We start from the raw sequence: 26,417 nt of genomic DNA, 5'->3' as shown, positions 1-26,417 counted from the left end.
TCCCGCCTACTTTACTAGGATTGGCCGTTCTCTTAATACATCCATGGGATTGGCAGACAAAACTCAAATAGACGACGAGCCGTTCCCCGTACGATTTTCAGCGTGCTCGTCCACGTCTTACCTGAACGCGCCAGCCATTGAAATTAGTCTGGACTTGTGAGCAGAAAAAAAGCAGAGCACGGCAAGTGACTGTATGCATCTACAATAATTTTATATCTCTTCAGGTTATTGTTTTAGTATGTTTAGTCTATATAGCTTGTGTGCATAATAAGAAAGATACGTTTGTTCTCTAAGCGACCCCAAGATATGATTGAATGAAGTGGCTAATTACAAGCTAAGCTAACGTTTGCTAACTAAAACGTTACCTGAGTGAAGTTGAAACCTCAGTTAACGTTAATTAGATATTCATTATACATTAATTAAACATAATTAATGGTTCGAATAGCTTTGTTCTTTGCACAATAATTGTTCTCTTATTGAATTAGCACCACCTTAAGTACATAACCTATTTTGTGAACGTTTTAGAGGAGCACAGCAAGCCAGTAAATTAACTTTTAAACTGGGCAATATGCTTAAACATGTTTTAACATGACTTATCTTTATTAACTCAATACCTAAGTATCGATAATGTATATGACTAGGCCTGCTCCTCCGGAATTCAAATGCACAGCAAGATGCCTTCTGCTACAACTGAAAATCCAGTCCAAACGCTATGGCGCTAACTACACAGTTTAAACATCAAATGCTGCAACAGTGTTCAAGCCACTTTATGTTTCCTGTTGTTGTGTGTTATTGACCCAGCTGAATTATTTGGCAGGACCAGAAGCAGCACAAATGGCAGAGTGGAATGCCTACTACCAGAATGAGGATGACGAGGATGACCAAGAGGAAGGAGAGCAATCTGGAGGTGGGATAAAAGCCTCTCCATTACTTCATCTGAAGTGCAAATAACGCGAGACTGTCAGTTACCATCTGTCACTCTGATTTGGCCATTATGCCTCTCTTGCTAGATTATTCTTCCACATTTTTATATTTCACCTTTTCTGCATTTCACCAATGGAACCGTATGAGACAACTAGGCCTGTATATATTATGGCGATAAATGATAATATTGAGACCATTTTCATCTAATATAATGATAATGGCATAATAATGCAGGTACACCTTTTCAAAGATCAGTACACTTTTATTTCTAAAGAATATTTAACACTGGAACTGGACGACATTTTAAATATCCGAAAAATATGAACAAAACAACCAAAAACAGTAAATAAATTTGACTCTCAGTCTCTGTTTAAAAAAAAAAAAAAAAATGCACTGGAATAAAAACAAAAAACAATAAACGAAATGGAAAATCTTCCGGCCGCGATAATTTCCATTTAAAAATTATCGAGCTCATTTTTATTTCTCATGCGATTAATTGATTTATTGCATATTGCAACAGGCCTAGAGACAACTTTTGATTCAATCACGCTTGCATGCCATGCAGTTATAGTGTTATAAACTATAGTTATTAACGTGTAATTCAACACATGAGTTTAAAGTTGTTATTAAACAGCATTTGATATCAAAGACAACTCAAGCTCTCTGTCCTTGGTAGGAGATTACAAGACTACAGGGAGGGACAGTTTGGTCTTCTTGGTGGATGCCTCAAAGGAAATGTTCATCAAAGGAGAAGACGGAGAGCCCTCCAACTTTGACAAGACCATGCAGGTAAGGTGGCCAGTTATCTTAGTCTCTTCTGCTTCGTCTTTGTTGGAACTGCAAGCAATGTGCTGTAATTATCCCAAATATTATGTATAGGCTGAGACAGCATAGTAGAGGAAAGGCATTTTTCAGGAGTATATCATCCAATTTATTTTTTCCTATACAATTATTTTGACTAAAATCATAAGAAAAACTGAAAACCTCCAATAAGCTTACCTACTTCAGAATGAGTTGTTTTTGTTCTGATATAATATAATAAGTGTCTGTGTGTTCTGTCCCTGTAGGTCGTGCGCAGTGTGTACACCAGTAAGATCATTAGCAGTCACAGGGACCTGGTGGCGTTGGTTTTCTACGGCACAGAGCAGAGCAAAAATCCCAGGAACTCTTTCAAGCATGTCTACGTATACCACGACCTCGATGAACCCGGTGAGACGCTGCGCTTTTCAAAACTAACACACGGTCGCACTTCATCTACTGTATAATGCTGTTGTTGTGACGCAAACACAAATGTAGGCACAGTCAGATCAAACATATTCAACTTTGTAACTTCTTATTGTTAATACATGTCATTTCACACAAACATAACAACACTTAAAACACCAGTGCAATGTTGCAGTTTATTTTAGCGATTACTATTAAAGTGCTCATATTATGCTTTTTGGCTTTTTCTCTTTCCTTTATTGTGTTATATATCTTTTTGTGCACGTTATAGGTTTACAAAGTGAAGAAGCCCAAAGTCCACCCCAAAGGGACTTACCATCTTTCAGAGAAAACACTGTTCACAAACTGCTCCAAACAGCTCTGTTGTAGTCCAGCCTTTACTTCAGAGACAAACGTGCGTCACTTTGTAACACACGTTATAATGCTCGCCTAGCTGCTAGCGTGGCACGCCCTCATACTCTGCTTCTGACTGGCTAGTAGTCCTTACCTAGCTACTGCGTATGTGCGACTCCCAACAAAGATGGAACAGAAGTGAGATGTCTCACTCTGTAGCTAAAACAGAGAGCTCAACACACAGGGTGAAAAGAGGAGCTGCAGCAATGTGCAGCACAACAAAAATATGGTGTTTTTTTTGAAAATTAAACCACGTAAACCTATTCTGATATAACCTCTAAATACAATTATGAACCTGAAAATGAGCCATAATATGAGCACTTTAAGCACTGTGAGAAAGTCCTCCTGATCAGGTATTTGGATACATTTGCGGGAAAACGGTATTTGTGACCCTATAAATTGTTGAACATATCTTTCTTACACCCCTATTCATTCTGTTTTTCCTCATCCGTCTTCTTACATTTGTCTGTCTGCTCCATTGTTTTCCGCAGGCGCAAAGCGAGTGCAGGACGCGGACGCTCTGCGGGGGGGAAAAGGTGCCCAGCTAGCAGCAAAGACCATGGGCAGCGGCGAGACGTCACTAGGCGACGCCCTGTGGTGCTGCGCCAACCTCTACAGTGACATCAAGCTGCGCCTCTCGCAAAAGCGGCTCATGATCTTCACCTGCAGGGATGAGCCACACGGGAGTGACAGCGTGAAGGACCGACAGGCTCGCACCAAGGCCAGTGACCTCAAAGAAACCGGTATGTCTGACGCAGAGGCTGCTGTTCTTTCATGAAAATCTGTAATACTGTCGTGGATTAAAGCTTAAAGTTGCCCTTAGAAAACTAGCTGTTTGCCTGCAGGGCAAGGCGCAGCACCCAAGCTGTTTTGGGCCACAACACCTAAGCCGAATGAATGTAAAATCAAAGTGGAGAGCATCAAATCTAATGGTTGTAGTTGGTCCCCAGTGGAATTCTTTAGCAAGTTTTGCCTTTAAGCTTTTTGGGTGTTGTTTATTTATCATCTGCTCTGGCTTTTCCAACTTTTTGTACACAGATGTGTTCATAATAATTGTTCAAAATGATGTGAAATTGCATTTCCAATCAGCCATTCACTATTGCAGTTTTGCAGCTTTTAATACGTTAAGCCTGTATGTCATGGATTCATGCGTCCGATCCCTTCTCTCTTAGGTGTCACGATTGATTTAATGCATCTGATGAAACCGGGCGGCTTCAACGTCGCGTCCTTCTTTCGTGACATTGTAAGTCCACCTGAGGATGAGAGCGAGTTGGGGCTGCAGCTGGAGCCTTGTGTCAAGCTGGAGGACCTCCAGAAGAGGGTGCGGGCCAAGGAGCAGAGGAAGAGAGCCATGGCCAGGTAGAGATGAGTGACACATTTCCATTTCCAGACATATCAAAGTTTAGTGCCCTTTAGTCACTTCCTTTTTTTATTTATTGCTCTTGGTTAGGGCTGGCCAATATATCAATATTATATCGACATTAGACTAGGGCTCCACAATTAATCGCAATTTTATCGACATCGCACGGGGGGGGGAGGGCGTAGTATTTGTTAAAGGCAAAATATGTGTCTAACCATTCTGAATGAAGTATTGTGGGGCCGTAGAGACGTCCTGGGCCTACAGATCCTATCCTACAGACTAAAGGAAAACATCTTTGTTTGGTACAAATTCTTGCAAAAATCACACTACATGACTATAGTATATTTTTATTTGTGTTTCAATGAAAATGAGAATGATGATCCAAAATATTGATCATTTCCTCCAGTATCGTGAATCATATCGCAGTCGCAACATCAGTCAAAAATAATCACAATTTGACATTTTCCTCATATCGTGCAGCCCGATATGACACTAAATATCTTTAGATTTTGGATATTGTGTTATCGTAATATGACAAATGTGTTGTATTTTCCTGGTTTTACAGGCTGAATTGCAGTAAAGTGATGTCATTTTCTGAACTTGCCAGACTGTTCCCGCAGTTCTGTTATTTGCCTTTAACCACTTAGTCATTAAATCCTCATTACTGATGATTATTTATCACAAATCTCAGCACCAAAAGTCATCCCCTCAGCCCCAGCCCCTGCTCTGTGTATTTGCTTTTTTTCTTTCCTTTGTGGTTCATCTTTGTGTCTTTTCAATCGCCTCAAACACCTCTCCTATTCCTCACACCATCCGTCCCTCTCTGCCATATTTAGGTTGAACCTTTGTCTTGGTGAGGGCATAAATGTAGCTGTGGGAATTTATGCAACTGCTGTGACAGCTCGGAAACAAACTCCCGTCAGACTTTACAGGGAAACCAATGAGCCAGTCCGCAGCAAAACCCGAACCTTCCACACCCAGACTGGCAGCCTGCTGCTGCCCAGCGAGATAAAGAAAGCCCAGGTAAGAGCAGACAAAATACAGTATATGCCCATTTTGGTTCGTGTGGTTGGTGAAATATTGAAATCCAAACTTTACGTTACGTGTAAGCTGATCAACATACATTACAGTTATTTATCAGTGTTTTTGTTGCTCTTTTTTCCCCTCTTTGTTTGTTCCGGTGCTGTAGGTGTATAGTAAGAAGCAGATAGTGATGGAGAAGGACGAGGTGGACGTCATCAAGAAGTTTGACGATCCCGGAATGTTTCTGATCGGATTCAAACCCATGGAGAAGCTCAAACGTCACCACCACATCCGACCTGCTGTTTTCCTCTACCCTGAGGAGGACGAGGTGAAAGGTAGAACCGTCTGTGTCTGATCTGTTTGTGAACGTGTATGCTAATGTTTTAGTTTTGAATAAAAAAAATGTTTCTTTTCTACATTGAGGCTTTTAATAATGCGCAATTCATTGGACAGTGTCATCAAAAGTGTCTTACAGTATCTTCTCTGAGCCAAGCTCTAATACAGTATATCCTGTGTTTTCCACCTCAGGCAGCGCATGTCTGTTCTCTGCCTTGTTGACAAAGTGTAGCGAGAGGAACGTGTTCGCACTGTGCCGCTGCATCGCTCGCCGAAACTACCCGCCTCGCTTCGTTGCCCTGGTGCCTCAGAAAGAGGAGGTGGACGAGGGGAAAGTGCAGATTACACCACCAGGTAATACACTGCTGAGTTCAGCAAAGGAGGCAAACTTTTTTTTTTTTAAAGATTATTTTTGGGGCTTTTCCCTTTATTGTATAGAGACAGTGGATAGACAGGAAAGGGGGAGAGAGATGGGGGATGACACGCAGCAAAGGGCAGCAGGTCGGATTCGAACCCGCGCCGCTGCAGGACTCGGACAACATGGGGCGCACGCTCTTACTGGGTGAGCTAGAGGCCGCCCCAAAGGAGGTTAACTTTAGGGATTTGTTTTTTCAATTTCCGATCAGTTTACAGTCATAAGCATCATAGGCAAGTATGTTATTGTCTCCGTCATCGTAGTGTGCTAAAGCGTGATAGCAACGTGTCATCTCTTGCGCTTGTCTCAGGTTTCAACGTCATCTATCTGCCATTCGCTGACGACATACGGACTCTGGATCCTCCCCAGTGTCCAGTGGCCTCACAAATACAGGTGGACAAGATGAAGGAGATCGTCTCCAAGCTCCGCTTCAAATACAGGTAGCTGGTCATGTTCGGTGCTTTACAGAGACCTTAAAGCATAACTCTCGCCAAAATGCAACCTAGGGTCTTTTTGTGAATGTACCCGAGTCAAACTTTCATTTAAAAGCATATTTAGGACGGATTCCCCACTTTTAAGATTTACCGTATTCTCGTTTTTCGGTCAAATGGCCTTTTCAATGGGAGTGCTAGGGGCACTTTTATGCTAGCCTCAAAATAGCTATTTTTAAAACCCTAAGAAGGCTCGACACAACATGAAACTTTGCTCGAAGTATCGTCAGCCGCTCTACACATGAACGCAAGCATTGACAACATTGTTTGTGTACACAGAGTTTACTAAAAAAGGTTTTGAGCAACTCACTGTAGCTGTTGTTCTTCCGGTCACCGTCTATCGAGCCAGTCAAAAATAGTCGAGGGAGGAGAGTAAAGATGGCAAGCTCAAAAAGCTTAGTTCCATATAAATGCACGGATAATTCGTTGTTTTGTCGTTAGTGAAACACAATATTGACCTTGTAGTTGAAAAAGGAAGCCTCATATAAGAATGACATTTCCTCCTATGGAGTCCGTTCATTCGGAGATCGCCTATTTTTGACTTGGAAAATGGCGGATAGCGTAAACAACAACTGCTAATGTGAGTTGCTCAAAACCTTCTTTTTAGTAAACTCTGTGTACACAAACAATGTTGTCAATGCTTGTGTTCATGTGTAGAGCCCCTGGCGATACTTTTGAGCAAAGTTTCATGTTGTGTCGAGCCTTCTTAGTGTTTTAAAAATAGCTATTTTGAGGCTAGCATAAAAGTGCCCCTAGCACTCCCATTCAAAAGGCCATTTGACCGAAAAACGAGAATACGGTGAATCTTAAAAGTGGCATTTTCGTCCTAAATATGCTTTTAAACTAAAGTTTGACTCGGGTACATTCACAAAAAGGTTGCATTTTGGTGAGAGTTACGCTTTAAGGCCTTTTGATGGTCCTGCGGAGGCTCCACGCAAAGCTTTTGGCGTAGCCTACGTAAGTGGCCTGATGTTTATACTTGTGCGCTGGTGTGTATGTCAAGCCGGCATGTGTGTAGGGAGTGGGTGATAGAGCGAGGGAGAAGTGAGAGAGTGACGGTGATTAGCTTTGGAGCGAGTAGCGACTCTAGAGTCATAGTCACTCCCTTGTTTTCTGACCAAGGTGGGAAATCTGTAGCAGGAAAAGTTAACTCTCTCCTTGATTTCATGTTGTTTATGGAGAAGGAGAACCAGGAAATGAGTCGGGGGGGAAATGCAATGCTACCAAGCCACGGCCGAGCGACATGTAGTTACATTTTTCGAGTGGTGCACGTCAGACTACAGCGTAGGGTACGGCGTAGACGCAGAGGGGTCTGCGGGGGTATGCCGTCGTTTCAACACACAACCATAAAAAGGCCTTTAGAGGTTTAGAGATGCTTCTGTAGTCCTAAACAGCGTGTGTGTGTGTGTGTGTGTGTGTGTGTGTGTGTGTGTGTGTGTGCGCGTGTGCGTGCGTGTGTGTTTAATATTATTCTGGGGGACATACCTACTTACTTACATAATTATTATATGACCACTATCTTGTGGAATGTATGGACACTTTGTGGTGACAAAACTATAATTGGTGAGTGTGATGTCTGCTCATAACAAAAGTCCTTCAATTGGTTTTCTGTCTGTAATATGTTTACATTCCTTGTTATGTAACGTAGGAGTGATGCTTTTGAGAATCCAGTCATCCAGCAGCATTACAGGAACCTGGAGGCCTTGGCTCTGGATATGATGGCTCCCGAGGACATGGAGGACCTCATCAGTAAGATGCAGACAAACAAACATTCAGAGATCCTGGTTCCTCTCATGGCCGGTACAACCACTTCTTGTTCCTTCGCCTCACACGTTCTGTACATGTCTTTGTCTCTGTCTCAGTGCCAAAGGTGGACCAGATTGACGGCCGTCTGGGTCCTTTGGTTGAGGAGTTTAAAGATCTGGTCTACCCTTTTAACTACAACCCTGATAGCAAACCAGCTGCCAAACGCAAAACAGGTCAGAGCTGGAGTCTTAAACAGAAACAAAGCAAAAGTCAGTCCCTCCTGGAATTCGCGATGTCACGATCGCAAACAATTCACGCAAATTCAACCAATCGCCGTGAATTCAGTGCGACTCGCAATTTTGACCAATCACCGCAACTTCACCGCAAATTTGACCAATAACCGGAGTTTCCCACGACTTCAACCAATCACAGCAGTCCCACGTGCCAGACACTGCGTCAGTGTGTGACGCTGAGAGCTACTGACCAAGCGGGAGTGAGAACGGGATGATGTAACGCACGCACATCGCCGGATTCATTTCCTTATTTCTGATATGAAGAGGAGACGTGTGTGACTCGAACATCATTTACACATTTACCAACAAAACGTACAGCGAAAGACAAAAAAACTTTTCAGACCGTCCTGCCAACCTGTACACATTTTAACATCAATGTACACTGTAACGTTTTTACACTCAAAAGTCGCTGAAAGCTGCTGCTGTTTCAATTCTGTCGGCTCTCTGCAGCGGGCGGGGCTGCTGCTCAGTTCCCCCTGCGACTGATGCACGCACACACACACACACACAAACGCACACGGTGAATGCAGGAAAAACCAGAGATGAGACGTACACAATGACCTAAATTGAGGACAGCTACGCTCGTTATTGTAAGTGCAATGATAAGTTAAATTCCAATAAGTACTTTATCAAACCGTATGAATATGTGTCCCAGCCCAGGCCAGGAAATGAACTAACAATGTAAAGATCAACAAGCCACTGACAGGAATGTTCAAATTTGATTCATTCAATAAATTTTTAGTCTTAAATCCACCAGCCTTTTTTCATATTACACCAACATTTGCAGCATCCTGAGCCTTTTTGGTAATACTAGGAAAACTCAGCCCAGAGTAGTTTTATTCTGCCCGAAACAAGTTTGCAATTTTCACGGTCTCTCGCAACTTCATTGTAACAAAAATACAAACAACATCGCAACTTTTATCGCAATTTTTTTTTTACAAAAGCTGCCGCAAATTCAGGCATTTTGGGCCGCAACAATCTCAAAAAAAGGCCGCGAAATCCTGGAGGGACTGAAAATTGCTTTTTTACTGTATCTTTGTTGTTTTCACCGGTTGGTACCGTGAGTTTGAATTTTTCTGCCCCAATACACATCATCTGCAGGAGGTTGATCAAGTTTATTGATGATTTAGATTATTTTTTTTGTGCTATAGTACAGTAAAAATCTGATTTTTCTTTTGACTCAATGCTTTCTCCATGAATGAACCTGCAGCGGGTACCGGAGGCGGAGCTGAGAAGAAGCCCAAAGTGGAGATGCCAGAGGATGAGCTGCGGGCCCACATGCAGAACGGCACCCTGGGAAAGCTGACCGTGGCCGTGTTAAAGGAGGCCTGTAAGCAGTTTGGGGTTCGGACCACTGGGACCAAGAAGCAGGAGCTGATCGATGCTCTGACTAAGCGGCTGGGCTCATGAGGAGTTCAGTATACAACTCAGTGCCTTTATGAGCAGGCAAACCTGTTCAGATCAGATCAGAAATGTCCTCAGACACTTCGCACACAGCAAGTTCTGGTCAATTTTGTGATCCATTTTAAAACCAGGAAATGAAATTGACCCTGTGAACTCAGGGACAGACCAGAACACTGTGTGCAGTGTTCAACCAAAAAGTTTTCCTGTTGTGTATGTCAAGATTAAACCTCTTGCTTTAACCTTTTTTTTTTTTTTTTTTTTGCAAGGCAGCATAGTTCAGTGCTAATGTCTGCTGTAGGTGTGTCAGTTACATGGATAGGCCTAATATTTGAATGTAAAAATATAAAGTAATTTTCATTGGAAGATACTGTACAATTCACATACAGTCATAAAACATACTGTAACTAGTGATGCCACTTGTTGATAACCTCTCATTTAATAAAACTTGTACAGCTTTGCATCTAGTTGGTTTTATTTTAACAACTGCATGAGTCAGTATACTGTACATGTTAAGCAGCATTTCCAGTTGTTCAAGGAAAAAAGGTGTGTCCATCCAAACAGACTTCAGCATAATCAGCATACCTGGACCTTCTCACTGCATTGTTTTTGCCACTTGGCCCAATAAGGCAGGCCTGTACAGGCCTTACTGCACAACAGCAGGAAGATCACATCCAACTTTGACCTCATGTGAGTTGCGTCACGGCCTTCTTTGGGGAGGATTAACTGACCACACAGCAGGTAATGGAGCTTTGGGAACAGTTTGCCGTTGCTATGGGCATACTTGTTTTACTACATTATATTGTATATGTCGAGTATTCCTGTTTTGGTTTACCCGGTGTTGAAACTTTGTTAAATGTTAACAAACAACTAACTGACTATGCAGTCCAAATGATATCTAGGCACCTAACTTTGCTGTAATATTAATATTAATTGTATATAATCGAAACGTTGCAAAACATTTAGCAACCCGGTGCATTATTTGAACTTTTTTTGAACTTGGAACTTTTAAACTGCTTTTATATTTACAGTTGTGAGCAGACGTGGTGCTGTTACACATATTCTCGCTGTCTTGACACAGGCTGAAAGTCTGTCAACTTCAGAGAAATGGAGTGCCAATGTGAGAAGGACAACGCCCAGGATGCTGTTACAGGTGAGACAGAATATAAAAAAAATAAATAAAATCAAACATACCTTTTAGAGACCTTAAAGATGTTTGCGCTAGCTAAGTAGGCTAACGTTGCTTAGGTTATTAGTATTTTAACTTTAATTGTATGACAATACAATTTAAAATTGGCACGTGAGCTGTCTTTTATGATGTCATTATGTCATGTTGTGTCTTCGTGGTAGCAAAAACTAAATCGTTAAGCGTAGACTGTGGAGTACGCAGTTCATATTATCAAGTTAGCAGTCAAATGTTTTTGACTTCCGGTTTAATTTTTCGAAACAAATACACGCTCTCAAAAGCGCGTGACTTTCCACTCCTGACAATGAAACAAGACCAGTGGTGGAAAAGTATTCAGATCCTTTACTTAAGTAAAAGTACTAATACCACATTGTACAGTGTTGGAGTAGAAGTAGAAAGTGGCATGAAAAGAAAATACTCAAGTTAAGTACAAGTAGGCTTAGGCTACCTCAAATTTGTACTTAAGTACAGCACTTGAGTAAATGTACTTAGTTACATTCCACCACTACAAAAGGCATGAAACAGTACGCAACTATGTTTTTAATGTAGTTTTATTAAATAATCAAGTTGAAAGCCTTTTTTTACGCAACCGCTATGAATTGCTATTTCAAACTGTGCTGAAGTTTCCTTTTGTCAAAACAATCCTGGAATACATATAAATATGAAATTAATGTAAATCTTGATATGCCTACAGGGGCACACAAACACACACACACACACACAGCCCTGAATTAAACAATATGGATTTCCTTTCGCATTTCCGATTTAGGTGAAAGGTAAACCACATGATAAGTTGTGTACAACATTGCAGTACTAATGTCATGTTTTCCTCCCTCCCCTCTCTTTATAGACTGGTGGCTGAACAGCAACAACATCCAAATGGGAGCTTTTACTGTGGTGGGGTATCTTCTCTACAGATTCTCACAGAGTCAGTCAGTCACTCACTCACTCACATACACACAAATTCATATTAAGTTGGAAAAACAGAAAGCTCCCCTGACATAGCATAAGCCACGTTGTTAGTCTGATTGACTGACCTGTCCTCCTCAGATGAGTATTGTGTGAGTCTGGGAACCAGAAAGCACAGAAAATCTAAACATGTAAAGAAGAAGATTAAACCTGCTTGAATTTATCAGAAATGTTTTTGATATGAGCAGACAACCCTGATGGTTTTATCAGGGGTTTAGCCAGGAACTATGGGTCCTACTTGCAGAGGGTGACTCGATCCTCCCTCCATTTTTAGTGACAGATATGAACATACGAACAGTAGGCCTATGCAGAATCACAACACACCGGTGCACATTAATTTATTGATCAGAAACACACATATCTAAAGGATAAAGCAGGAGATGGGCTACTCTATGTTGTCTGCAAATCCTATGAAAAAGACCAAAACCAACAATGAATCAATGATGACCCCTGGTGTAACATAGTCATGTCATGTCATAGTAGTCCTGTTCTCCCTGCAGCACTGCCAGCTCTGATCCGATGGCCGATTCGTCTGTTCTGCACTCTAACCGGTGAGTTTCGTCAGAGTGACATATGAGAGGTCACTTTGTCCTCCCCGTCACAGTCTGATCTTAACTGACAGCTCACATGTTTGTGTATGATGTGAAATGAAATCACCACAACTTAAATGTGTGTTCTGCCTCAGGTCTGACAGCTCTTTGGAGTTGGGTGAGCCGCCTAGTGGGAACCCTTCGTGGTACGAAATGCACATCCTGAATTTCTGACCCATAGGAATAAAAGAAAACTATGTCACCTATGAATATTAAAAAAAAAAAAAGAGTCATATTCTAAATTTTCTATTTGTGTCTTGTGTGTCAGGAATCCAGAGCCTGTGTAACTGGCTGTCTGGAATTTGGCGGTTTATCGAAGGTGAGTGCTGGCTGCATTTGTGTTGGATGTTGTTTCCTCTTCATTGTGTGCTTCAAATGGACTTTTTAAGGGAAGCTAAACAGGTCAGGAGAAGTTTACAATTTGAATGGGTATGTTTGGGTAGCCAGAGGAAGTGACTCAGAAATTCAGCAGACACATGACAGCAATTTAGTATCTATGTGGAGTGGGGCGTACATGATAATTATAGGCCTATAATTAAGCAACTGACTGAAAATCTGCTCCTCCATCAGCATCTTCCTCCAAGTTCAAGTCGCTGATTAGTGTCAACACAGGTCAGTTCACATTCATTTTCCTTTTAATACATGCTTTCTTCGTTTTCTTGTTTGTTCTGTCGAATGTGAAATATTTAAAACCTAAAACCCACTCACTCAGGCCCAGCTGGGCTGAGAATCACAGCTGTTCTGCAAAGTCTTTTATTATTTATCTAATAAAAACTTGTCACCTCTGCATCAGAGATGGATCCGTCCAGCAGCACCGACAAACCAGGCCTAAGGCTGATCCTCCTGGGGCCCATTGGTGGAGGACGGACCTCCCTTGCAGATACTTTGTTGGGCAACAGTGAGACAAAGGCACCCATGGGTCCCCTAATGGAGAGCACCAAGAGGAGGACAGTAATGGGTGGTAGAGAGGTTATAGTGATCGACACCCCAGATCTTTTGGGGCCGTCATTGGGGAACGACAACAGAGCCAGGGAAGCTCTGAGGAGCCTTCAGCTCTCTGGTCCTGGACCGCACGCCCTCCTTCTGGTGATACGAGCTCCGGGCTCCAGCACGGAGATCAACCAGGATGCGGCTCAGGCAATCCGAGCCACCCTCGAGCTGTTTGGAGATGGGGTCGCGGGGTACATCATCCCAGTGCTCACCCATGCAGACCGCCTGGGTCGAAAGCGTACTGTAGATCAGCTGCTGGATGTGGACTCTGGGGCTCTGCAAAGGGCTCTGTCTCTAAGTGAACAGAGGCCAGAGCTGGTGGACAACAGGCCAGACTGTCCCCCAGAGGCGCAGAGTGTGATACGCAGGCAGCTGCTGGGGCGTGTGGTGGAGATGAAGACACTGAGGGGGCATTTTGTCCACGAGCTGCAGAAGAGGGAGGACCGCATCAGGGAGGAGCTGCTAGCAGATATGGGCTCTGCCCTGGCTGGAAAACTGGGACACGCATGTGAATAAGGGGGGGTGTGTGTCTTATTTTGTGTGTGTGTGTGTGTGTGTGTGTGTGTGTGTGTGTGTGTGTGTGTGTGTGTGTGTTGGGGCAGTGCAAAAAATAAGGAGACAGGATTCATTCAAGTGTTAAACGTGCAATTTTGACTTTAAGTGCAAGGGTGAATCTTTGCCTGAGGTATTTTTGTCACTCTGCTGGTTCACCACTGTCCAAATGAATGTACTACTGCTGGATGGCTGCCTTTTGGTTTTCAACATGCCACCGATGCTTTTGGTTAGATATCATGCCCACACACACTTAATTTAGCTATTTTGATGTGTTGTAATTCCTCCATGTCTGTATATTCTTTTGGAAAGGCGTGCACCTCATGTTTTCTTACTCTGCTGCAGTGCTTGGCCCTCCCTCCTTTCCTTCATAATTTATAAGATCTCAAACTTTAAAGATGATCGGGTGAAATAAACTGAAGTCACATTGGGAGTTCAGCAGTACTGTTCAATGTATTCTTTACTTTCTCCAAAGGCCTCTGAAATAGCATTTAGACAAGATAATTAACAATTACTTTAATATGAACAAGTTCCAATTCAGTTGCAGGTTTTAGAGATTGTATTTATGTAGCTGTGATCAGAAAAAAAATATTCTACATATTGTCAACAAATGACAGTAACAAGTTGATATATAATAATAATTATATCACTAAAGCTATGATTCTGTCTTTAATTGTGAAGGTATCAATATTGTCTCTATTTTGCAAGTATATGTTGTCAATCTAGTGCAGTATAAACCCATTTTCATCAATAACCTTTTCATTTTCAGAATTGAGTTTGCCCACATTTTTAGGCAGGAAAATCTTAATGAGCTGAAACACAAGTAGATAGATAGAGCATTCATCTAAACAAACAGTGCAGACCTTCAACAGACCAATCAAGTTCCTCATGGGCATGAAGATGTATAAACGTAAGCATAGGAAAGAAGGAAAGAAAATAACCCCCAGTGGTCTGCTGTTCTTTTGCCAAGCCTGACCTCTGACCTGAGAGAAAACGATTAAACGATTAAAGGTGCCGCAGGTAGGACTGCGAAGATCCAGGACTTAGCCGAAAAATGTGAACATCCACAACTTCTCAGTCCCTCCCCCCCTTTCCGCTGAAGCCCAAAACAGTCTCCTAAGCCCCTCCCCCCACGAGGGAGAATGAATGTGTGTGCATGAGCAGTGATTGACATGCAGTTATGAACCCCCCCAGCTTGATCTTCCCATTCTGCACTAAAACACAACACCAGCAATTCTAAGTTTATTCAATTTGAAGATAAAAAAAAAGATCTGATCTCTGTGGCTAAACGTGCCATTAGCAGTGCAGGAATGTCACAAGAGGAAGAGAGATTCTTTTCAGATTTTCTGTTGTATCCACATTATTGTGGATATTATGGGATTAAACGGGGCTGATTGGTGGTCCTAAAAAAAACTTTTAAGAGTTTCAGTTGACCATAGTCTTTTCCACTTGCATTGAAAAATCATTTTTATTTTGACACTGAATCAAATGGCTCATCAGAGGGTCAAACATAGTGGCAAACCCACTAAAAATGAACACCAAAACTGCAACTATTCAGCCACTTTCAGCTCTATTTGAGTTTTTCTGCCTGCACAACATTCTCAGGAGTTCGCACACCGAAGTAGAACTACAGAATGATATTTTGAGCGAATTCTGAGCTACTCTCAAAATGTTAGAAATTCAACACGAGGAACAACTCATGTATCCTTTTACAGCATAACCAAACAAACCATGGGCTGTGTCACATTGTCGCAATAAAGGAGACTGAAGAAGGCCATCAGAATGTCATCATTATTTAAAGCCTCTCTCTTGCTCTTTCTCCAGTCTGTCCTCCCGAATAACTACAGTATATCTTCCTAATCTGTTTATTTTCTACTTAACTTGTACCAAAATCTATTCTGGTCTGAAAGGGTTTTATGTTGAAATATTAATTTTATGTTAGTAGCCTACCCTACTTGTGTTAACCCTGTATGTATAATGTTTTTTGGTGTTGAACTGTACATTTTACTTTATGTACATATTTTGTTTGGTGTCAGCATTAGGAAGTGTTTATTTAAAACGTGTCTGAATAATCCTTTAATGAATGAGCCGTGTAAGTGGCCAGACATAAAAATAAACAATCCATTCATTCATTTACCCAGGAAGCAGCTTTTGAGTTTCACATCACGTCTAATGTGTGAATCCATTGTTCTCTATGCAATTGGAGACTCCACCAGTCACAATGAAAAACTAGGAGGCCTATGGAAAGACTGAAAGAATGCAAATAAATCAAAAGGCTATTGCTGAAGAGATAGCCACAAAAAATGGGGTTTGTTAGAAAGAAAATCTTAAATATATCATTTATACATATTGGTATATCACCGAAATTGGATGCAATTCACCCTGCTGTACATTATAACATTGAAATATAACTTTAATAAGTTGTTGTAGCAAATGATTTGGCAAACAGTTGCCTATTTAGACATCCAGCAGACACAGATATTGGTCCCCATCTACTGAAAAAATATCTGGGTCTTCAGCTGCTAAATATTCACCAGTGATGTGCTAACTTTGTCTGCCATGCTAAGCAAATAATACACATTGCCGGATTTACAAAAAGACCCAAAACGATCACAAAGAGACGCTACAGAGATGCAAACAACCACAAAGAGACGCTACATAACTGAGAATAGTCACAATATGACCAAAAACACAGACCGACTACAAAAAGACCCAAAATAAGATAGCCTAATGAGACACAAAACAGCCACAAAGAGATGCAAAATGACTAACAATATACTTTTGGGTGTCTTATTCATATGTAGACAATAGATGTAGTCTGTGCCCAGGGCCCCATTGTCTCATAATCCTTCAATGTGCATTTGGGGTGAACCGTAAAGTTGCAAGCGTAAAACCAAAACAATGAGCTAAAAGAGGCTAAAAAGCTGCGGAATTTGGGTGATTTAGGAATTATCTTCGTCATGTGATCCATTGTTAATAAAGAAGTACTGACACTGTACGCATTCAGCACTGAAACTGAAGTTGCACCTACCACCTGGACTAAAAGCCTGGACGCGGACTTAGATCTACATTACTGCTGCAAACCGGATGTAAATCAGCATTGTGTTATTTATTTTATTTTGAACATGCCCAATAACGGGTGATGGAAAAAAAAAAGTGGAAAATACAGGGTTTCGCAGTCCCAGGGGAGGGACTGCTCCACTGTCGACTGACGCAGGCGGTGACAGCAATACGGAGCCAGCGAGACGTTACTGCGCATGTCCGCGTCTGCACGGACGGAGAGAGAGACAGACAGAGAGAGAGAGAGAGAGAGAGAGAGCTATACTAGGGAAAATTGGCAAAGACAAAGGACTGAACAGCCTTTAGGGAAACAGGAGAGAGCAGATTCAGTTTTTACACCGGTTTATGATAGTTCAGCTGTGACACAACCGGGGGGAAGCGGCCAGGTAAGTGGTCGGTTCGAGAAAACGAAGTTATTGGACGAAAAGGAAGCGTTGTGGTTGTGTTTGCTGTAGACACGAGTCACGTAGAGCAGCCAGTAGATTATCGCCAGATATCTCTTACTATCATGGACTAATTGCATGTGTACATGTATGGTTTCAGAGTAGAAGAGCGGCTGTCCTTATTAATGGACCGTAAGCTCCATAATGTGCGTGTCTTGTTTTGTTCGGGGCTGTTGTCATATTTTGCTAGCTTACTGAACAGGCTGCTTCCTCTATCCAGTCCAAGCTCCTGGAAATGTTTACCTTCTTCTCATTTTGGGGTTCTGCTGACCAACAGGAGATAGTAGCAGCTTATAATGTCATTTCAACGCTTATAATGTCATTTCAACGCTGTCTGTCACCGTCAACAACAAATTCAGCGTTGCTTTAAAGTGTTTGTTTCAGTCGTTTGGCTGCTGTTTGAGCTCTGCTACTTTGTGGTGGGAATTTGTGACCATTTCTATTATTTGAAACGACTAACTTGTGAATTAACAAAACAGGTGGAGAATGAAAATACAGCAAATACAGCTTTTCTTTCTGTCTTTCTTTCAGGTGTCCTTTCTTTTTTTCAGGCACTGCTCAGCAATCAAATCCTTGTTGTATGTGTTCCAGTGGAAGTGACGCTTCATGGTCAGCAGCCTGCTGATGGAAAGAACTGCAAAGCCATAGGCTTGGTGATTGAATGGAAAGTGCTGTCAACACACACCGAAGATGGAGGAAGTGGAAACGCACAGAGAGCAACGGCAGTTTGATTGACGACATCGCTGTGGTGGTGGTGTTGGAGGAGTAATCTTTTGAGTTGGGAGTATCTGGAGTGTCTTTGTTTGCTTGGCAATCCCACCGTGAGTTTCAGTTGTTACCCCCCCTCCCTCCTGTTGACCTTTCTTCACGTCCATCCTTTCGAGAGAGCAGGTGTTACAGCCACAGGTCTCGTTTACCTTGCAACCCCCACCTCCCTCCCCTCTCTCCGTGGCCATACACAGAGACACACAAGCTCCTCTCTTCCAAGCGGCTGAGAGGTTGCTATGGCAATGGTTATCATGATGCTGATGTAGCGTTCTGAAGGTAGTAGTTGTGGAGGTAGTGGCGGAGCTGGGGGAGGTGGTGGCGGCGGCGGAAGGGGCTGCGGCGGTGAACGTCCAGGGATGGGAAGCGCTCCGTATCCAGCCGGTGAGTGGAAGGGGAAGGGGCGAGGCGGCCTACAAGAGCTGGGCTGCATGCCCTGGAAGGTCAGCAGGCAGAAAGGAGGAGGAGGAGGGGGGTGGTGGTGGTGGTGGGGGGGGGAATGGAGGAGAGGAGGTGCAGGGATCCCACGGACTCTCAGCAGCAGCAACAGCAGGATCTCTCATCTTCCTCTTCCTCCCTCACACCCCCACTGCCTCCTCAGCCCTCTCTGACACCTCCGGCTATTTATCATGAGAAGCAGCGGAGGGAGCTGTGCGCCCTGCACGCGCTCAATAACGTCTTCCAGGACGGGACGGCCTTCAGTAGGGACACCTTGCAGGAGATATACCAGAGGTGGGAACGCTGTCTTACCCAATCCATATCAATATTTAGCCCGTGTACACGAAATGTGGTGAATAATCTGTTTAATCTCTCTTGTCAACTTGCTGCAGGCTTTCTCCCAGCACTCTGGTGACGCCTCACAAGAAGAGCATGCTGGGAAATGGGAACTACGATGTAAACGTCATTATGGCAGCCCTGCAGACCCGAGGGTTTGAGGCAGTTTGGTGGGATAAAAGAAGGTATATACTGTAGGGCTGGGGCTGAAAACTTCCATTTCTGTTGTCTTTATTCTTGCACATGAAAATGTAAGGGAGTTGAAGGACAACAGATTTGTTTCTGTTGTCACTGCAGTATATCCTTTGACTGCTCTCCTTGTTGTTTCCCTAATAGTCAATATGAGGGTCAGGCAGACAACTATTATATAGCTGTGACATCTGCAGTTTAGGAGCATCCACTTGAATCCCAGAATGTAAACATAAGGGAAATGTTGTAAAGAGGCTCCCTGTGTCCTCTGCACCTAATCAGCAGGGTCTTTAATGATCTCTGTGATATGTCAGCTGTTCCATTAGCTGACAAAGTCTAAGAGACCGTTTTATCAGCATATTCTGCTTCCCTCGTCAACAGTCTTACATGACTTTTGGCAACAACAGCAACCGCTTGCTTTTATCAGTAAAACAACAATGTTATCAGAAAGCCATATTCCTGTTTCTCTGTCTTGACCTAAACAGGAACCAAATCAAAGCTACTCTAAATCTAGTGACAGAAACAGCAGTGCTCCCCTCTGTTGCTGATTCTGTTCTGACCCAACCTATAGCATGTAATTAAAGTGTTTACGTGTTTGTCATTGTAAATATTAAGCAGTGATATCGTGTTTTTTGGTCAAAGTTATGTTTCTGTAATGTAACCTGGGACTTCCTTGTGGTGCCTTCAAGTGCTTATGGGAAATAGTCCAGATTTCAGAATCAGCTTCCAAACGACAACCGTGATCCTTTTCACAACATTTAATGTTTAACATTTGATGGATAGAAAGTTTCTACGTGTTGGTGCATTTAAAAAAACGCAGTTTGGTACAAGCCGGTTCATCTCAGTCTTCTTTTGAAGAAATGAGCAAAATTAAAAGCACTTCATAGTGCCGTAAACACATGTAGTGTATGGTCGATTCCTGCTTTTTGAAAATCAATTTGCTACTTTAGTTGGTTTTTATTTCCAGCTACAACAATGCCATCATGTATTGTGGAGAATTTCTTTTAATGTATTGTGTATCACAGAAGTGCTACCATTGTGCGCTCTCACTATTATGGACAACGTATTCTACACAAAGTGACCCTGTGGTTATTTCCATTTATGATTACCTCAAGCGGGTTTCCAGATTTAGGCTTTTTTCATATCATACGGAACTGAAAGGCTGGCAGTAGTGTATATATTTAATCTTAAACCTATTGTGTGCTAGAAAAAATGGTCAACAGTAACGTAAGGATTATACAATTTCAATCAGGAGAGACTTCATTTAAGAGTGAAATAAGTTTAATTAACATAGAGCAAAATAGGTAGATACTGTATGTTAGAGTCTGTCGATTAGACTCCATCGCAATGTTTGATTTATAAAGGGCTATAGAGGCCATGGATATAAAGGGATATTCCCCTGATGGAGTCTAGACACTGGTGGTGGGGATGAAGGAATAGCCTGAAGATCTGGATGGATGTTAATGTGGAGCGGGGATTCTTATGGTGGAGGAACCCCAGGCGCTGGGAATGATGAAAACTAGTTGAATGGGGGGGAGAAGGAGGGTCGCATTGATTTAGCCTGATTAGACAACTTGACAGCAGCAGAGAGGAGAACAGATTTAAAGTTTGAATGCAACAACGTGAAAGCTCACGGAGATTGTGGCAAAGTCTGCTTGGTTTACCTGAAAGAGTGAACACCCAGCATCAGCTGATTTAGGTTGGGAAAATATGAAGGATAGAAGTCTTCCTGCACGAACTTACGCCAAGCTTCATTTGTATGTGATGGGATAAAGAATTGCAAAAAGCACTTGTATGCTCGATTAACACACACTACATATAGACGACATTTACTATAATGAATAAATTGTCTTTCTTCCTCCAGGGATGTAGGCAGCATCGAGCTGTCCAACGTGACGGGCTTCATTTTGAACGTGCCATCCAACCTGCGCTGGGGACCTCTCCGGCTGCCGCTCAAACGCCAGCACTGGATAGGAGTCAGAGAGGTGGGCGGACTCTACTACAACTTGGACTCCAAGCTGCGTAGCCCTCAACCTATCGGCAGCTCGGATGAGCTCAGGTGAGGTTCATGGGATGTGTGTGTTTATGCGCATGTGTTTTCTTACTATGACAGCTGTGATTGTTATGAGATTTAAAATAATTGTGCCATGGCGGATTCATACATCACATGCCGGAGTCCCTTGTTAGCAGCAGAGTGGTGGCGATGGTGATCTATGAATGGATGAATATGTTGGTCTGTCTATCGAACACTTTGGTCCAGAGTACGATTTATTTACAACTATATAGTATTGGCCAGATTGCCATGAAACTTGATACTGAGTTTGGCGTAGTAAGCAATAGGGCTGCACGATATGAGGAAAATATCTTATTGTGATTATTTTTGACTGATACTGCGATTTGATTCACGATATTAGAGAGAGTGATCATTTTTGTGTCATTATTCTCATTTTCATTGAAACATATTAAAATGAAAATGATTATAGTGTGATTTTTTGCGAGGATCTGTACCAAACAAAGTCGTTTTTTTTTTGACATATTTTTTTTGGGGGCTTTTCCCTTTATTCGATAGTGACAGTGGATAGACAGGAAAGGGTGGAGAGAGAGAGAGGGGGGGATGAAACACAGCAAAGGGCCGCAGGTCGGATTCGAACCTGGGCTGCTGCAAAGGACTCAGCCTACATGTGGCTCACGCTCTTACTGGGTGAGCTAGAGGTCGCCCCACAAAGATTTTTTTCATTAGTCTGTAGGATAGGATTTGTAGGCTGGGATGTCTCTGCAGCACCACACTACTTCATTCAGAATGGTTTGACACATATTTTTCCTTTAACAAATATTGCGCCCCCCTGCGATTTGGATATTGCACTAGTTCATATTGCTTATTAATTGTACAGCCCTAGTAAGCAATGCTGTTAGCATGGTGGCTGACCACCTTACTCCGTTATGACATATCGTTTCGGCTAGTGCTTTTAAACATGCTGTCAGTGTGCTCACCGAGCTTTGTTAACCTTTACAACAGAGCTGCTTCACTACACTTGTTAGATAGATGTTTTATTACTGTTGATTTGTTGTCGTTGTGTGCTTGTGGTTGAAAATGAATGAATGTAAACAAAGCAGCGTGCCAGAAAAGATGGCGACCACTACCCAGAATGCAATGCCCCATGACGTAGTTGCCCCTTCTCTATAAACCCACTGTATGCTACTCCTAATAGGGTATATAACATTGGTTGGGCTGAAAATGGCCCGGGTGCTATTCTATGGGTCCTAATGGCTCCCTGTGTTTTGGCCCTATTTGGAACGAGAGCTTTTCTTCCAAATATGGTATGCTCATGAATATTTAGATGAGCTGCACGCTGATTGGTTGAGTGAACCACATACACAGACAGTGGTGACGAGACAGCGGGTCTCATATTTCAGACACTGCAATGTTATACATTGTTCCTCTGCTATTTCATTACTAAATTCACTTCGGAGACTTTTTTTATGCGAGAAATCAACTATGTAAAGGTCAAATATGGGCTGTTTTACGAAAATTGATGGCTAATTGCAAATTTTGTCCGACTGTGTGTCGGAGTTCATGAGCTCCGTGACAGCGGCCGTTGCTGCCTGGGTTGCTGCCTGGCCTGTCCTTTCACAGACCCCGGGTACACATCGACCTCGGGTATCCATCCTCTACATAACAACTTTGAAAAGTGATTGTATGTTAATGTTGTGTTTACGCTGCCCCTAGTTACCAAAAACTGAATGGGCAGCTTTAAAGCAGGTCTGACCCTGTGTATTTTTGGGTTTGCCTTTTTATACAAATTGATGTAAACGAGTCACTCATCTTGCTTTGCATCGTCGTAACTGTGGCCGTCCTATTTTTCCGCATCCCAGGAAGTTTCTCCGCCAGCAGCTGCGAGGGAAGAACTGTGAACTTCTATTGGTCGTCTCAGAGGAAGTGGAGGCACACCAAACATGGCGGTCTGATGGCTAAGGGGTTTAACCAACCAATCGCAGTGCCAACTGGGCCAACGGGCCAACGGGCCAATCACAGAATGAACAGGAGAGGAAGTAAAATCGTGCACAGCCAATCACATGGATGCACACTTCCTCCCCTTTTGGGGGTTTTGTTTACACAGCCATTGCTGGACTCTTATCTGAAAGGATGCAAAGCGATGAAGGAAGCAAACACTTTACAGAGAGAATCAAAGAATCACAGTCCTTTTTCTCACAACACAGTTAAGACTTATACAAAGTTACTATTCTGTTTCTGCTATTCTTGTGTTTTTATATATATTGACTATTTTTCGATGTCAGTTTTGATCTGTTGATTTTTTTTTTTTTTTCTTTTTTTTTTTTCTTTTTACTGTTGAAGTTTCCAAAGTCATGAGAGTTCAGGCTTTACGATAAACGCTGTGTTTGTCTGCTGTCTCCCTCAGTGATCCTCCCTGCTTCAAGTCATGATGTTCACTGATGTCTCATCGTGTTTCTGTCCCTCCCTTCACGTCGTGAGTCTGTCTGTCTGTCTGTCTGTCCGTCCGTCCGTATCCCCCGTCCGTCACTTTCACCAAAGCGTGCCCTTTCTTGACTCCGTGTGACTCCACCTCACTCCTCCTCTCCTCCCCTTTTTTCACATCACAATCCAAAACCAGTGACTTATCACGCTGCCAACTTTGTATTTCATGCACTTCCCCAAACACTTCTGGCACAGTCTGAGCCTATGCAACAAAGCAATGCAAACACCCAGGCCAAGCACTCCCTCTAGTGGATGTTTGCCTCAGTTTCCTTTTCAAGGAAGAAGTAACGGCATCACTCATCCAGTTTTTTGTAATTGTTCACATTCAAATGGTTACTTTTATATTAATGAAGAGTGCTTGTCACCGAGACAATTATCATCTCTCACTAGAATGATACTGTATCATGATATAATATGTATCAGATTGGGTTTGTCTCAATGATTGATAAAGTCAAACTTTACAAAATTACAGATCCAGCATGACAGTCTACTAAACTATCTCAACTCAAAGTCCACTTCTTCACTTATAAGCTGGTTCTGGAACTTTGGACGGTTCTCAACAGCAGATTGAGTTGGCCCAGTTGCCATGGAAATGCAGATGTTCAAAATGTCCTGTAGTGCTAAAACAGTTAGTTGATTAGTTGATCGACGAAAATGAACTGGCAACAATTCTGAAAATCTATTAATCGACAAAACGAGCAATTTAAATATGAAAAAAATCTCGGCTCTGAGAAGTTATCAGGATTTTCGGACATTTAATTGACGCGTTGATTAAACGTGAAGTGAATTGGCGGGTTAGGCGATAATGAAAATAACCGTTTGTTGCAGCCCTACTTTTCAGCATACGGTGCTATGGCAACTGAGTAAACTTAATCTGCTGAGGAGGACTGTATGAGGATGAGGTCAAAAGTTCCAGGAGAAGCAAGTAAGTGGTCTTTTGAGTTTAGAATGTCAATAGCAATCTGAATAATGAATGAGTTATTGTTACAAATCGCCACAGCGATGAAAAGAAATATTGTTTTAATTGTCCATATCACGCACTCTTGCTTAGGAGCCACAATAATTCATGCCCAGTGGTAAAATGACACCACGCATACAGATGACAAAACAAGGATACGCCACAAGGGACGATACTCACTCATTGTTTAATTTCATTTTGCTCTGGCTCCGCGCTGTTCCAGAGGGTCGCCACCGCAGCGGCCCTCTGTTGCACAGGAGCTCAGCTGATGCAGGCCTCCTTCTCTTCTTCAACATCTCTGGTCAAACAGCTCCGAGAGGATGTCACGGATCGTCCCATCAAGTCATATACAGTCAGCAGGGGGGTCTCCGATGTGTGAGGTTTCAGTCTGAGGAGGGGTTTGGTGCTTGGTTGCACGAAGGGAAGTTGTCAGTTTGAGAGAGTCGTGGTGGAGCGCAGTGCGCCCGGGTGGACAATAATGTATAGAAAAAGAAAATGTGGGGGAAAAAAGTGAAAGTTGACCGGGCTGGCTACTAAACACGTGTCCAGCCAGACGTGTGCTGTGGTCGATTATTGTGAAACGAGCGGAGAGATTCCACTGTTTGTAGCTTTCAAATCTATCAGTGTAAGAGAAAACTCTTAATACTATACATATTGTCTCTTAATGACAATATTGGCCTTAACTTGTTTACATAGGAAACTATTTGTTGCTCTGAAAATTGAGGGGCTGTGCAGTTTGATGCCATTTTAGGAGATTTATTCCAAAGCACCAATTTATCGTAAATATAGAAGAGAAACCGCTAAAGTTCATTGAATATAATGTTTTCACTTTTGCAGCCAAGGGCTTTATGTTATTTACAAGTGTTTGATATAGTATGATTTTATAAAGATAAGATCACATGTTTGTTTTTTTCAATGGTGCATGACTTATTTTGGAATGATACGCTTCAATTCCAGCCTGTAGACCTTTTAATGTCATACTATATCCAAGTGAACCTGCATCGAAACATCACAGAGGTGTTCCATCCATTTACTGAGATTTTGGACCCAATCACATCATGACAAGTGTCACAATTGCATTCAAGATGTGCTTTTTTTGTTTTGCCATGACAATCCATTCAGCTGATTGTCACTGTATTTTGTTTATTTTTTTTTGCATAGAAATAAAATACTTATAATGGCACTTTATGTATAAGCTAGAGTGTGGGTGTATTAACTGGGTCTGACGGTCTTTGTTGTGAGACTGTCACTTTTCTCTCCGCCTGTTTTGCATGGTCACAAGTGGAAAAGTAATTCAACACATTTACTCAAGTTTACTTCAATACAGTTTTGAGGTATACTTGCACTTTTACTTGAGTATTTTCATTTCATGCTACTTTATACCTCTACCCCACTACATTTCAGGAGGAAATATTTGGCTTTTTATTCAATTTATTTGACAACTGTGGTTACCAGTTAGATTTCAAATGATCTTTTCAGAAAGAAAGAGAAAAAGCTTATAAAATACAGTGCATTAAAAAAAAAAACCAACCTCTTAGATTACTTGTGACCCTTTGTAGGGGTCCCGACCTCTAGGTTAGGAAACACTGAATTTAACTACAAACCCCTATTATACTATCTCCACCTCGACCAACAACTACCACAGTGAAATGCTATTTTTTTCCATTCACTTATGCATTAGTGTAATGTGGTATCTGACCATTTGCACTTTGACCTAATAATGTCGTATTTAATAATACATCAGTCACCGGTGCCATCTTGAATGCCAGACTTACTTTTTTTCTACATCGTAGTATTTCTATTTTTATGCTTTTCGTATACATCACTGATTATAGGCAGC

At 42.2% G+C, this 26,417-nt stretch overlaps 3 protein-coding genes across 4 annotated transcripts; all 3 read left to right on the top strand.

The window, feature by feature from the left end:
- The first annotated feature begins 82 nt into the window (after window positions 1-82).
- On the top strand, window positions 83-10,067 carry xrcc6 (X-ray repair complementing defective repair in Chinese hamster cells 6). Its single transcript, XM_078278840.1, has 13 exons — window positions 83-191; window positions 818-907; window positions 1,601-1,713; window positions 1,992-2,133; window positions 3,033-3,284; window positions 3,714-3,900; window positions 4,738-4,924; window positions 5,091-5,259; window positions 5,453-5,614; window positions 5,986-6,115; window positions 7,815-7,915; window positions 8,029-8,145; window positions 9,416-10,067. The coding sequence occupies exons 2-13, from the start codon at window positions 835-837 to the stop codon at window positions 9,613-9,615; spliced, it is 1,833 nt and encodes a 610-aa protein (XP_078134966.1). The 5' UTR covers window positions 83-191; window positions 818-834; the 3' UTR covers window positions 9,616-10,067.
- Window positions 10,068-10,199: 132 nt separating this feature from the next.
- Window positions 10,200-14,326, top strand: LOC144535984 (uncharacterized). 2 transcript variants are annotated; one of them, XM_078278842.1, is made up of 8 exons: window positions 10,200-10,347; window positions 10,688-10,759; window positions 11,643-11,720; window positions 12,262-12,312; window positions 12,447-12,497; window positions 12,620-12,670; window positions 12,922-12,963; window positions 13,145-14,326. In XM_078278842.1, exons 2-8 carry the CDS (start codon window positions 10,714-10,716, stop codon window positions 13,855-13,857), a joined length of 1,032 nt encoding a protein of 343 aa, XP_078134968.1. In that variant the 5' UTR covers window positions 10,200-10,347; window positions 10,688-10,713; the 3' UTR covers window positions 13,858-14,326. The 2 variants fall into 2 exon arrangements, with proteins under 2 accessions (XP_078134968.1, XP_078134967.1); XM_078278841.1 differs by having other exon boundaries at window positions 10,638-10,759.
- A 2,832-nt stretch (window positions 14,327-17,158) lies between these two features.
- Window positions 17,159-25,277, top strand: josd1 (Josephin domain containing 1). Its single transcript, XM_078278821.1, is given in 6 exon segments — window positions 17,159-17,339; window positions 17,928-18,632; window positions 18,635-18,893; window positions 18,992-19,120; window positions 20,989-21,183; window positions 22,998-25,277. Coding segments are annotated over 5 exon segments (795 nt in total). The 5' UTR covers window positions 17,159-17,339; window positions 17,928-18,520; the 3' UTR covers window positions 23,098-25,277.
- Window positions 25,278-26,417: the final 1,140 nt, after the last annotated feature.

This window comes from Sander vitreus, chromosome 21 (assembly GCF_031162955.1).
Source record: "Sander vitreus isolate 19-12246 chromosome 21, sanVit1, whole genome shotgun sequence".
Taxonomy (NCBI): Eukaryota; Metazoa; Chordata; class Actinopteri; order Perciformes; family Percidae; genus Sander; species Sander vitreus.
This window is presented reverse-complemented; position numbering and strand designations above follow the sequence as displayed.